We start from the raw sequence: 14,705 nt of genomic DNA, 5'->3' as shown, positions 1-14,705 counted from the left end.
ATTTAGTATATATATTATTAGATACTAATTATTTACATGTTTCAATGACATCATAATTTTAAAAATTCGATGTCCTATGGATTTCGACATTTATATGATGATCTATTGAAATCAGATCATATTCTGATATTATTATAATTAAATAACAGATACTTTGTTTTCCTTATATTGAATTTAAAACATTCATTTATTTTTATTTATGAGTTATATTTTCAAAAGAAATTAATGTAAAAATTCGGATTGGTTGACTATTATTTAAATCATAATTAAATAATCTTCTTCATGATTTAAAAATGGAGCTACAAAGATTAAAGACCTCTCGAATAAATGCTAAAATTTACAAAACGTATAAAAATAATTAGTTTCTATTTATTTTCTGCCTGTTAGTAATTTACTTGGCAAAGTGCTTCAATTAAAAATGAAGGAGTTGTAGGTACTAAGATTAATAACATAATGTGTAATTTATACATAATGTATAAAAATGAACGTATATTTGTCGCAAAAAATTTGTATTTGAAATTAATTAAATAAACAATTATTTATTTTTAATGACAGCGAGTAATTTAACTGTATTTGGTTCTTATGTAAAGATGTCAAAACAAAATTTTACAAAGATTAAACATTACCGATTTCAAAAAAGATATTTACTACTCAATCAATCAATTGATTTTGAACTGTTATAATGAAATAATAAATCAATTGTGTACTATATTTATAAAGTTAGATCAAAGTAAGAAAATACTTTTTCAATAATATTTACAATAAACTTCATATTTCTTTGAGGATACCAGACGATATCTAAAAAAGGGATAACTATTATTTGTTACAGTGTACAAATGCAACGAATTTTTTCATATTATTTGTAAAATATCCTTATTTGTTGTATATATTCATATTTCGCTGCGACTGGAACGTTATCTGAAAATAACATAAAACATATATTAATTAGAGTAATATTTTATGTATGGAGTACAGGTATAATCATAACATATTACCAGTGTTATTTGACTTAAGTATTCTTAGACAATTATTAGAAATTTGTAAGAGTATAAAAGTGCATTACAAATTTCTAATAATGTAATGAAAATTCTATATGTAATTGTTTTATTTATAAACTAGCTATTACCTACGAATAGATCCGCATGGAATTTTGTTTTGCCTAAGTTACTCCTTATAATATTAGTTATCTGCGAGTGAAAGTCCCGTTAAAATAGGTCCAGCCATTTCAGACATTTGCAAGAACTGGCAGATAAATATTTTTAAACTTAATTTGTTGATTTATTTATATATAAAGAAAGTTAAAGAAAAGTTGTAATTAATTAAGATTAAAAATGGATATCTGATTAAATGAAATTATGCTATGTATGTACATGAACAGCAATACGGATATCACGTTATCAGTTGGTACCCGCGAATTCTCATACGTTGCTATTCAGGAGACCTGAGATGTCATACAATTTGACTACCTCATCTCATCTTTCAATCCAAACATAACTTACAAAGAAACCTGCTTGACTGAAATAGATGAGGTACCCATGCAGATGACTTTTTATGAAGTCTACCTATATCATTTTACATTATATATAATACATATTATATATAATGATATTATATATAATGTATACAAGCATAAAAAAATTTATACTAAAATAAAAAAAACCAACTGAAAGTTCAGCAACCACTGAGATCCTATTTTTGTCGATGTTTGTAGTAGTCTTTCATTCTTATAATAAGAATAAAAACATTTGTTCGAGAATATGATATTGTACTAATAATAAACGAAAATAAACTCAATAAACATAAAAAAGTAGCACGAAATCGACATAAATAACATTATAGTCGATTGTAAATCACGTTACAAGACTCACCTAAATAGATAATGAGTCAGATTTCGTATAATACTAATATATGTACCTATGTATATTTCAGAAGCGCTTCACTATTGTTTATAATTTATATTTTTTATGTAGTTTAATTTATTTTTATTATATTTTTGTACATTGTATTTATTTAACTTACAAAATAAGGAGTAAATAAAGAGAGAGTCGTGCATAGGAAATTGTTGCTGGTGTAAAATTAATTTATTTGATTGTATGAATTATATTTCACAATTTTATATCGTATATGGATATATTGAATTTAAGAAGATATATATTACAAATATGTTTATTAACGTAAATTTATGTTACTTTTAACTTATTGTATGATTTATTGACATATTATTGTCTTTTTTATATATATACATATAAAATTCGAAACATCGAGTTTCATGGTAGCTAAAGCCTACCAAGCTATCATGAGTTAACCTAAAATATGTACTACCTCAGACTTTATAAAAAATTGTCTAAGTCTCTGGCTATTTATTTTAGCAACAAAGCTTGCTTTGTTTCGTTTGAATGGTGACATAAGTGACAAATTACAAGATTAGAGGCATGACATAATATATGTTCATCGGATTGGAAACCCAAGAGTGATATCGGGTGGCATATGATAACGTGATATCATAGTTACAACTTACCATCAGGTGGTTTACCATTCCAGGTAAAAAAATACATTAAAAACACGTATCAAGAAGTAATAAAACAGTGTAATTTCGTTTTATACTAGTGATCTGCGAGATTTCATTTAGCGAAAATAGCAAACATAGTTTTTTCCTTTATTACACTTTTATTACATATTCCTATAGATTTATTTCATTATAGTTTCTTCTTTCCATTTTCCTTTAACAAGATTCGTGCTTTTTCGTAATAAGCAAGAATCTTGTTCATTTTTCTTGTACGTATTCTAACACTCCTTCGAATGAGTGAAAAAACTATGACTATTTAAAAGTACTTATATAAGTTTATTTTAATAAAGATTTTTTCTATTCTATTCTTTTAATTTCCTTAATCTAGTATCTGTAATTCACAGTGCCAGCGTTTAGTTTTGGAACTGCGAAGTCATCGGCCTGTCACGAACAGCCTCAGATAAACCAAGATCGGATTACTATTACTTATACTGAGCCGAGACATAAATGCTTTATTATTAAATTATTCTCTTATCTGCAGAGAGAGTAATTGTATAAATATCAAATGTTGGCAATGAGATTGTTTGACCGCTAATATGGCATGCAGTCATTAACCTCGTTCATAGAAGTAAAAATTAAACTAATTATCTGTAATTTTTTATATCTATATTATTTTGAAATATAATATGTAATTGCAATTTTCATTGTAACTGATTTTTATATTGTATATGTTGTAATACAGTAATGCTGAACTCAATAATGGAAAAAATATAAAATTTTATTATAATCTGTTCAGCAACAATATCTGATGTATCTAAATAAATTTTACTTATCGCTTTTGTGTCAGAGATTCCAATTATTTAAAGGCACTGTCATTTTTTATACTCTGCTCGTTACATCGTGGTGAGTGTGACAGGCATACAAGTAACATTGTAGATAATTTACGAAAGCTTTATTGTATCCAATAAAATAATTGACTATAAAAAAAATTCAGTTAAGATTATTAGATTGAGTTTCACAAAAGTGTGGTTGCTGTCTTCAGCATCATGTAGGGTGGACTATATAGATGTATAGAAGTTAAAAATATGTTAAGAAACTTTGTTGATATATTCATAAATATTACAAAAAGCTTACTTACCTATAAAACTACAACGCTGATACAATTGGTTCCTTATCAGAAGTAATTAGTGTTTTATCTACAAACATATACATATTCAGACGGTCTTCATCAGGACTTGTGTTGTCCACTGGCTTCTCATCGGGACTTATATTCTCTATACCTTCATCTTCAAGACCTTTTAACTTTTCTTCAAATTCTATTGTATATCTAACTGAAGGCAATTTATTAATTGTTGATGCTAATAATGATTCCTGAACAGTATCATTACCGTTGCAGGTTTTCTCTGAGCGAAATGCACCAGTTTTTTCAGACTGACTGAATTTTCTTTTAGATTTCTTTGTAACTAAAGCTCCTAAACATGGCAGGATCTGTTTGAACTCTTTACGGAAATTCTCATTGAGCCATGCATACAAAAACGGATTATAGCAAGTGGAAGACATTGCTATGAAGTGTGCAATGAAGAATAATACCATATAATAGGTCCAGTCTTCTGCTAAGGAGTAAAAGTCACTACTAATATTTATAAGATTCAGTGGCAACCAGGACAAGCCAAATATGGCCACCATTGCGATTAACATTCTATTTGTTCTTCTTTTTCTTTCTCTTTCCGCATCTTCCTTCTTACTATTCTTACTTCCTGGTCTAGACTTCAATCGATCATTTAATTTTACACTAACACAAGTATAGCAAAATGCCATTACAATAAAAGGTATAACAAATTGCATTATAGTAGTAACGGCTCCAAAAGCCTTACGAATGTGATCTGATGGCCATTTTTCGGCGCAATAAGCGTCTTCAAGTGCCATGTAATAACCATAAGGAAAAGTAACAGACAATGCGAAAACCCATATAAAAATGATTAGGCCAATACAAGTCTTGATTTTCATTCGAGGTTTGAATGGGTAGATTATGACGAAAAATCTATCTATAGCTATGGAAGTAAGTGTGAGAGTTGAAATATAAACGCTACAACCTTGTGCATAAGGCATGATATGGCACAACAAACCGCCAAAGACCCATCTTCCAAGAAATGTGTAAAGAGGAGTAAATGGTACGGCAAATACACATAAGAGTATATCCGATAATGCTAAGTTCGTGATAAAGAGATTAGTTACAGTTTGCATAGCTCGGTTCCTGATGACTGCGTAACATACTAGAGCATTTCCAAAAATTCCAACGACGAATATGATAGTGTACGCAATACAGAACGCTGCCTGGATAGCCTTATCCTCAATTGGATCAGTGAATGTTGTTGAATTTACATCGTGTACATTCTCTATTGTCAGTGTATCATTTAATACAGGCTCATCTGTTATCCATTGTTCGGTCGGCATAATTTTATATTGTTTTTAACTTGGCATCATAAACCAATTAGGTTTGCTACTAACATATTTGTACTGTTCTATTTGTTTCGTTTTTGTATTGTCCTCTGTATTGTTGTGTCTCATAATGTTTATGTAGGAATTATTGACTTTGTATACAAAATATGGTAATCAACTTCAAATTGTTAGTATACATCTGCATTGTTAGACTTGTATATGGTCGATATCATTACTGTTCTTCTTTTATTATCTGAAACAAATAAAAAGAAATTAATTATTGGTTAAGTTAGTTAATTATAAACAATATCTAAATATATTTCATGTCGATAATTTAAGTAGTTTCTATATATATTATAGAACTATGAGCGGTCAAAGTAGTTTGGGTTGATACTGCAAAAATGAGCTAGAGAAGATAAGTTTATTGGTATTTCAGCACTAAGCTCCTTTCAAGTATCTACATAAAATTCAAATTTTCCTTATCAGTAGGTACTTTGGTTGGCACAATGGATAGATATTAACGCCTCAATGGTCCTTTTGTAATGAAAATTAATATTTAGTTCGTATCAGATGGAGCGACTTTGAATGGAAAATTGATTAATCCATATTTTATCCCAACTGATTATAATTCAATTGAGATATTCACTAATTTTTGTTTTTTTTTTTATAAATATGATATTTTCTTATCGGAGGGATGGGATTGTTAGTAATTTGTACAGTTCGGTTGATCTCCACTTCACATTTTCCGAAGAGATCACATTGGAAATTATCGTGGATAATTCCAGGTGAACTTGCCTTGATGAATATCATCGTTCATTGATGTCTCGCCAGCATATGCTGTTAACGTATACGGGTACTGTAACGTTCCCCCCCTTCCCTATAAAATAGACTGAAACACCCTCTCTAAATATCGGAGGATCATCTAAATAATAGATCATATACGCATGGAACACTTAATCTTTAATCATTTGGCCATATAAATAAATTATTGTGATCGTCTAGTATCGGTGGACCCGTTGTGTTTGTAGTAACTATAGATTCTTTTATTGGTATATGATGGAGTAATAACTGCGAGATAAATACATATCTCAATAATACAAATTATGATACAGAGTATATGTTATGAATAATAATTATAAGGTCTATATTTGAATCATTGAACCATTATGATTTTAATGAATAATGTGGGATATGCAAAGTAGAGTTGCAATATGCACCATTTAAAAGTGAAATGGGATGAGTATTCTCAGCACCAAAACAAGATTAATTTATTTTATTAATTCAACATTACAAGTGGTTTTATTAAATAAGAAAACAATATAGTCCTATTATAATACCAACTTAATTAGCAATTATACTTTTATATGTACCTGTTTATTAAACCCACTAATTATGATGACAATTCAGCATTCATATCGGCCCTTGATGGTTCAGGGAGAGAACCACAAGTGGTGCCCGAGACTTGTGACTCGGGTGTAGGTTTAAAGGATCCTTTTAGAATGCATTAACACTCACCTTCACTACTTCTGGTAACCTCCCATTCCCAACTAATAACCCCCCAAAACTATAATATTCACAATTACATATCTTTTTTACTTAACTGCTTAATGTACACTTCTTCACCTATTAGTTAACGTTAATTTATTACAACCTTAATTATTAGTTTATACTATTCATGTAGAATATACTCAACAGAAAAGATAAGTGCACTTAACATTACTAATTTCAACGTGATGTATTTTAATAGTTGCATTCGTATAAATTCAATATGATAATTCTGTATTAATTTGATAGTTCCACTATTTATAGAATGCGAAAGACATCTCTATATCTATAAGGAAGTTATACTGAACCGAATTGCTACTGCTTCAGCTGGTTCATATAAACAATATTCAATACAGTTTAATTCATCCATTATATACATATTTGTGCAGTGTAATAATTTGTGTTAGGTATATAATAAATGTGGCATGCGTCCTAAACCTTTACCCACGTAACGCCATATGTCCAGGGTAGCAATATATCTCTATACTGATACACCACACATACAACGCACATATAGTAATGCTTAGGGTGTGTGTCCTAGATAACCACAGTGTTATCAACTAAACAGAAGTCCCTATTCGTTGTAGAAATCTCCACAGGGATCGTGGTCTAAAACCTTCATTGCGAGCTTTGACCCATCTCTCCTCAAATGATGGAACATGTGACTTCATCATAAATTCATCGATCTGAGCCTCTCTCTCCTCCTGATGAAAACTTCCACAACTATTAAAGAAATTATATTTCCTTACTAAAGCCTCCATAGAGATTTACGGATCATAATATATCATCAAAAACTATTGGAAAATGTCACTTCAATAGTTCAATCATCGATACAAGTATTTTCCTCCTTCTAGTGAAGCCTTCAGTAACCAGAACCCCCCCAAGTGATATCTTTTGTGGAATGTATATAATCTTCGTATGGGTTAATTCATCTATTAATTATCTATTTAATTTGTGCAGTGTATAATAAGTTGTAATATAATAAATGTAATGCGTCCTAAACTTTACCCACACAATGCTGCATATCCAGAGTAGCAACATATCGCTATATTGATACACTAGCCATACAACATGCGTACGGTAAAACTTAGGGTGTGTGTCCTAAATAACCACAGTGTTATCAACTAAGTTAAGTCCCTACTGGTTGTAGAAATCTCCACAGGGATCGTGGTCTAAAACCTTCATTGCGAGCTTTGACTCATCTCTCCTCAAATGATGGAACATGTGACTTCATCATAAATTCATCGATCTGAGCCTCTCTCTCCTCCTGATGAAAACTTCCACAAATATTACAGAAATTATATTTCTTTACTAAAGCCTCCATAGAGATTTACGGATCATAATATATCATCAAAAACTATTGGAAAATGTCTCTTCAATAGTTCAATCATCGATACAATTATTTTCCTCCTTCTAGTGAAGCCTTCAGTAACCAGAACCCTCCCCCAAGCGACATCTTTTGTGGAATGTATATAATCTTCGTATGGGTTAATTCATCTATTAATTATCTATTTAATTTGTGCAGTGTATAATAAGTTGTAATATAATAAATGTAATGCGTCCTAAACTTTACCCACACAATGCTGCATATCCAGAGTAGCAACATATCGCTATATTGATACACTAGCCATACAACATGCATACGGTAAAACTTAGGGTGTGTGTCCTAGATAACCACAGTGTTATCAACTAAGTTAAGTCCTTACTGGTTGTAGAAATCTCCACAGGGATCGTGGTCTAAAACCTTCATTGCGAGCTTTGACTCATCTCTCCTCAAATGATGGAACATGTGACTTCATCATAGATTCATCGATCTGAGCCTCTCTCTCCTCCTGATAAAAACTTCCACAACCTATTTATTATAAACTTCACTTACTTGCTAAAGTCTCCATAGAGATTTACGGTTCACATTTGATCATCATAAATTATTGGAAAATGTTACTTCAATAGTTTATTCATCGATACAAACATTTGCCTCCTTCTAATAAAGCCTTCAGCAAAATATATATATAAGACTCAAAGATCTTCCTCTCACTACATCTTCCGTGTAATGTAATGTAGACATGTACTAAATATTAACCATGCAATATCTATATATTCGAAATAGTAAACGTAATTTACTATCCCAAACAAAGAACACCACACAGCAAGACATTTAGTGTGAATAATGAAATATTTGAAATAAGTAATAAATAGTTGAAATAAGTAAATGAAATATTTAATTTTGATAAGTAACTGAACTATTATTAGCCATCATTATAAGTACAATAGGGTTTTACTATAACTTCCTTAATTTACTTTTAGTTTAGTCGTAGTAAATTTATTATTAATATAATTCTCATATAAAATATTAGAGTTATCAACAACTGTTAAAGGACACAATTAAATTCATTAGCATCTAACGAGTAAATATACACCTTTAATATTAAACTCCTAACCTTTCAACCTAACTAAAGAAAATAAATCAATATAACTCAGATTTAGGTACAAATTGAGACTATTATCGTAATATAAGAAAGACACAAATAAACCATGCTCGTTAAATTTTATATTATAAGTAATTAAACTAAATCAATGTATTCGTCAACATATTAATTCCACGCAAATCATAAAATAAATAAACACATGTACATTTCCTAATTAACTTGGCAGTTTATCTAACATATCCCAATAATACAGTCAAATGATAACAGACATACAGTATATTATGAGCACAATAAATAAAGTGAAAGAATTAAAATGACTTACCAATATGTTGACAAGAACGGATATTAAAGTATTAAAATCACTTACTAAAATCTCCTTTATTACGAATATTAAAAGAGTTAAATATACACTTGTTACTCCTACGGAAGCTCGCCGACGACTAAACTTTCTTTTGATCCTTCCTCACAATTCTACCAATTTTGGTCTTGCCAAATATATATATATATATCTAAACATAACTCAACGTGAGAACTTCGTTCTTATGCAGTTCACACTAATTATACAGGATGATTTTTAAATTTATTTTGTAACACTTTTATTTATCCTAAATTTTATTTTGTTTTCAAATATTTTTCCTATATAAATTATAAATAACCATTTACCGAGTTTACATAATATATTTACTTGTTTATTAATTTAATGTTGATATAACTTTATAATAAATTGCAAACACATATATAATATGTAATTAATATTAAAGTCTGTAATAAAAATAAAAATGTAATTTATAATTTACTTAATAAATCATTATAATTAGATAAACGTTAGTATTCATATATAAATGCTCATTCTGTTGATACTATTATTTTACATACTGTGTTTTTATGAAATTCTAATAAATTCCTTTCTATTATCAAAACCTGAACTAATGTTTCAATACAATTAATTCCTTAGAAGTTGTTTTCTATTTATCTATTTAAATCATGATCTCTTACAACGTAGTAAATTGGAACATCCTATGTATGCATGTCGGCTTTCTTTTGTTAAACACAAAGGATGCCGTTCTATTGTCCTATTTGCTAGTAAATATGTTTACAGAAAAATATTTAACAGTTCTTAATAGTTTTGTTTTTAACACACGTGTAATATCTGTAGATAGTGTGTTTGTCGGCCTTCTTTTGACGAACACAAAAGGATGCCGCCCTATTGTCTTTTCTGCTAGTAAACATGTTTACATATATGCATTTAACAGTTTTTAATGGCTTTATTTTGACACACATGTAATATCTATAGATAGTTATAGCGAACTATCCTTTTTCTGGTGTTGAGAGCTAAATACACAATATTAATTTTATTTAGTATTTTGTACTATTTTACATCTAACTTATTTTATGTATTTTATTTATCAAATAAAACGATGCTTCTACTACAATTATTTTGTCAATTAAATAACGGAATATATGCTAATTTATTCTATGTATGTATAATTTTTGAAGTGAATATTTTTAATATGTACATTTTTCTTGTTATTTCCTTTTATCGCCCATTTTATGCAAAATATGACGTAAAACTAAAATGAGTACTAGGCGAACCGTCACAGTCGACCCCCTAATTATCATGGAGTTTATCAGAATGATAATTACATTAAAATTATCTACTAATAACTATTTCTTTCTTTCGTTTTGTTTGTTTTAAACAATTATTATTATTATTTTCTTTTATCATAATTTTATAAAATATATGGTGTTAACTAAAATGAATACCAGGCGAACCGTCACAGTCGACCCCCTAATTATCATGGAGTTTATCAGAATGATAATTACATTAGAATTACTTACTAATAACTATTTCTTTCTTTTGTTTTGTTTGCTTTATTTCCATTATATAACTTATAAGTCTTAATCTTTAAATAATTATTGTTATTATTTTCTTTTATCATAATTCTATAAAATATATGGTGTTAACTAAAATGAATACCAGGCGAACCGTCACAGTCGACCCCCTAATTATCATGGAGTTCAATTAATAATAGTACAATTAATAAGTTGGATAATTACATTAGATTTTCCTATATAACATATTTTATTTTCATTATATAACTTATAGTTTTAAACTTTTGACAATTTATTTTATATTTATAAGACTGTTTCCTTTTATTAAGAATGACCGAACATAACTCTTTTTTTTTTTTCTGTGGTTATGTTTTGTAATATTGTTTCCAAAGCTATGCAATGCAATATCTAACTTACGTATTAACGGAGATTTCAGTATGGTTGACAATTTAATAAAACATATGCATCATTATTTCTAATGCTACTAATAAGATAATATTATATACTAACGCTAATTGCAACCTGCATTGCATTCTAACCTATTTGGTGGTACATACTTTGTGGTAAATATTAATATCCACCCCTACGGTTTTTTTTTCGACCTGAATGTTATTATTAATACTTAAATTTCAAAATTTTTTTTTTTTTTTCGGAGAATATGCCACTCCTATCGATGCATCAATACAAAATATCTAAATTATGATACATTTCTTTCGATAATGCCAAATTTGACTATATTGATAATTTCTATGGCCTTTTCTATTAATGGATTATTGAGTATACTATTGCAGAGGCAGATGCCATTTCTAATAGAAGGTAGGAATTCGAAAATAATTATTCATTTCTAATAAATCTTTCTATCAAACCCCTATAATTTCAAATTATAATCGACCCCCAAACTGCTAGCAACTTGGAAATAATAATTAATAATTAGTTTTATGCATAATATAATTATATCAATATTTCTATCGACCCCAACCTCTTAGTAATTTCGAAAAACCAATAACACAATAACTAGTTTGATACATATTATTTATATAATTAATTTTTTTGTAAATATTTCTATCGACCCTCCATCCTTTAGTAATTTCAAAACCCAATAACACAATAACTAGCTTGATACATATTATTTATATAATTAATTTTGTTGTAAATATTTCTATCGACCTTCCATCCTTTAGTAATTTCAAAACCCAATAACACAATAACTAGCTTGATACATATTATTTATATAATTAATTTTGTTGTAAATATTTCTATCGACCCCCCATCCTTTAGTAATTTCAAAAACCAATAACACAATAACTAGCTTGATACATATTATTTATATAATTAATTTTGTTGTAAATGTTTCTATCGACCCCCCATCCTTTAGTAATTTCAAAAACCAATAACACAATAACTAGCTTGATACATATTATTTATATAATTAATTTTGTTGTAAATGTTTCTATCGACCCCCCATCCTTTAGTAATTTCAAAAACTAATAATACAATAACTAGTTTGATACATATTATTTATATAATTAATTTTGTTGTAAATGTTTCTATCGACTCCCAACAATTTTAAATTATAAGCGACCCCCAATTGATTAATAATTCGAAAACAGTAATTAATAATTAGTTTTATGCATAACATAGTTATATAAATATGTCTATCGACCCCCATCCTCTCAGTAATTTGAAAAAACAATAGCATAATAACTTTACGTTTGATACATATTATTTATATAATTAACATGTTATAATTTATAAGCGACCCTACAATTAATAACATGGTAACTAATTTGATACATATACTTTACATAATTATTTACTTGTTGCACTTATTCTATCGATTCCTAACAAGTTCTAATTTATAAGTGACACCCAACATTTTAGTAATTTTGAAAGCAATAAAAATGGTAGTAGTTAGTTAACACAATTACTTTATATAATTAATTATTCGTTAAATTTATTCTATCTCCTCGACAGTTTTAATTTCTAAGCGACCCCCAAACCTTTAGTAATTTCGAAACAATAATACATATTAACTAACTTAACACATTTACTTATATTTTAACCAGTGTACCAATTATCTAACTTCGATCGCAAAATTTCGCAATTATTTATTGTTAAAAAATGACGTCATCTGTAATATCAATTAGATTCGTACTAGTGGATTAGTTACCTAATATTCCACTAGTCACCTAATATTCCATAAGTCCCCTAATATTCCACTATTTACCTAATAATCCACAAGTCACCTAATATTCCACTAGTCACCTAATATTCCATAAGTCCCCTAATATTCCACTAGTTACCTAATATTCCACTAATTTCCTAATATTCCACAAGTCACCTAATATTCCATAAGTTACCTAATATATTCGTAAATTTATTTTCATAATAGTATAACATATTAAATTACATATATTTACTACTCTCATCATATTTTAAAACCAATTCACTCAGTCACAGACTCCAATTGTGATCAAGTGTTCGAAGTGATCTATTTTAATAAAATTTTACTTATACCCCAATTCTGGCATCCTGGTAATCCTGGTTACGGCGCCACACCAATTGTAACATTCCCCCCCTTACCTAAAAACACAATCTACGATACCCTCTCTAAATATCGGAGGAATCTCTAAATATAGATCATATAACGATGGAACACTTAATCTTTAATCATTTGGCCATATAAATAAATTATTGTGATCGTCTAGTATCGGTGGACCCGTTGTGTTTGTAGTAACTATAGATTCTTTTATTGGTATATGATGGAGTAATAACTGCGAGATAAATACATATCTCAATAATACAAATTATGATACAGAGTATATGTTATGAATAATAATTATAAGGTCTATATTTGAATCATTGAACCATTATGATTTTAATGAATAATGTGGGATATGCAAAGTAGAGTTGCAATATGCACCATTTAAAAGTGAAATGGGATGAGTATTCTCAGCACCAAAACAAGATTAATTTATTTTATTAATTCAACATTACAAGTGGTTTTATTAAATAAGAAAACAATATAGTCCTATTATAATACCAACTTAATTAGCAATTATACTTTTATATGTACCTGTTTATTAAACCCACTAATTATGATGACAATTCAGCATTCATATCGGCCCTTGATGGTTCAGGGAGAGAACCACAAGTGGTGCCCGAGACTTGTGACTCGGGTGTAGGTTTAAAGGATCCTTTTAGAATGCATTAACACTCACCTTCACTACTTCTGGTAACCTCCCATTCCCAACTAATAACCCCCAAAACTATAATATTCACAATTACATATCTTTTTTACTTAACTGCTTAATGTACACTTCTTCACCTATTAGTTAACGTTAATTTATTACAACCTTAATTATTAGTTTATACTATTCATGTAGAATATACTCAACAGAAAAGATAAGTGCACTTAACATTACTAATTTCAACGTGATGTATTTTAATAGTTGCATTCGTATAAATTCAATATGATAATTCTGTATTAATTTGATAGTTCCACTATTTATAGAATGCGAAAGACATCTCTATATCTATAAGGAAGTTATACTGAACCGAATTGCTACTGCTTCAGCTGGTTCATATAAACAATATTCAATACAGTTTAATTCATCCATTATATACATATTTGTGCAGTGTAATAATTTGTGTTAGGTATATAATAAATGTGGCATGCGTCCTAAACCTTTACCCACGTAACGCCATATGTCCAGGGTAGCAATATATCTCTATACTGATACACCACACATACAACGCACATATAGTAATGCTTAGGGTGTGTGTCCTAGATAACCACAGTGTTATCAACTAAACAGAAGTCCCTATTCGTTGTAGAAATCTCCACAGGGATCGTGGTCTAAAACCTTCATTGCGAGCTTTGACCCATCTCTCCTCAAATGATGGAACATGTGACTTCATCATAAATTCATCGATCTGAGCCTCTCTCTCCTCCT

General features: G+C 28.9%; 1 protein-coding gene across 1 annotated transcript in view; it reads right to left on the bottom strand.

Moving 5' to 3' along the window:
- Positions 1-366: 366 nt before the first annotated feature.
- LOC131845607 (prolactin-releasing peptide receptor-like) overlaps positions 367-14,705 on the bottom strand; it is a 50,926-nt gene continuing 36,587 nt past the window's right edge. Inside the window, exons 2-3 of the mRNA XM_059194684.1 lie at positions 3,645-5,198; positions 367-918 (exon numbers count right to left, since the gene is read on the bottom strand). Coding sequence (XP_059050667.1) covers positions 3,653-4,960 — 1,308 coding nt within the window. The 5' untranslated portion in view covers positions 4,961-5,198 and the 3' untranslated portion in view covers positions 367-918; positions 3,645-3,652. The remainder of the gene's footprint in view (positions 919-3,644; positions 5,199-14,705) is intronic.

The sequence above is a fragment of the Achroia grisella genome, unplaced genomic scaffold, assembly GCF_030625045.1.
Source record: "Achroia grisella isolate CSIRO2021 unplaced genomic scaffold, CSIRO_AGI_Agris_v1 utg478, whole genome shotgun sequence".
Lineage (NCBI taxonomy): Eukaryota > Metazoa > Arthropoda > Insecta > Lepidoptera > Pyralidae > Achroia > Achroia grisella.
The sequence above is the reverse complement of the archived record's forward strand: the minus strand, read 5'-3'. Positions and strand labels throughout refer to the sequence as shown.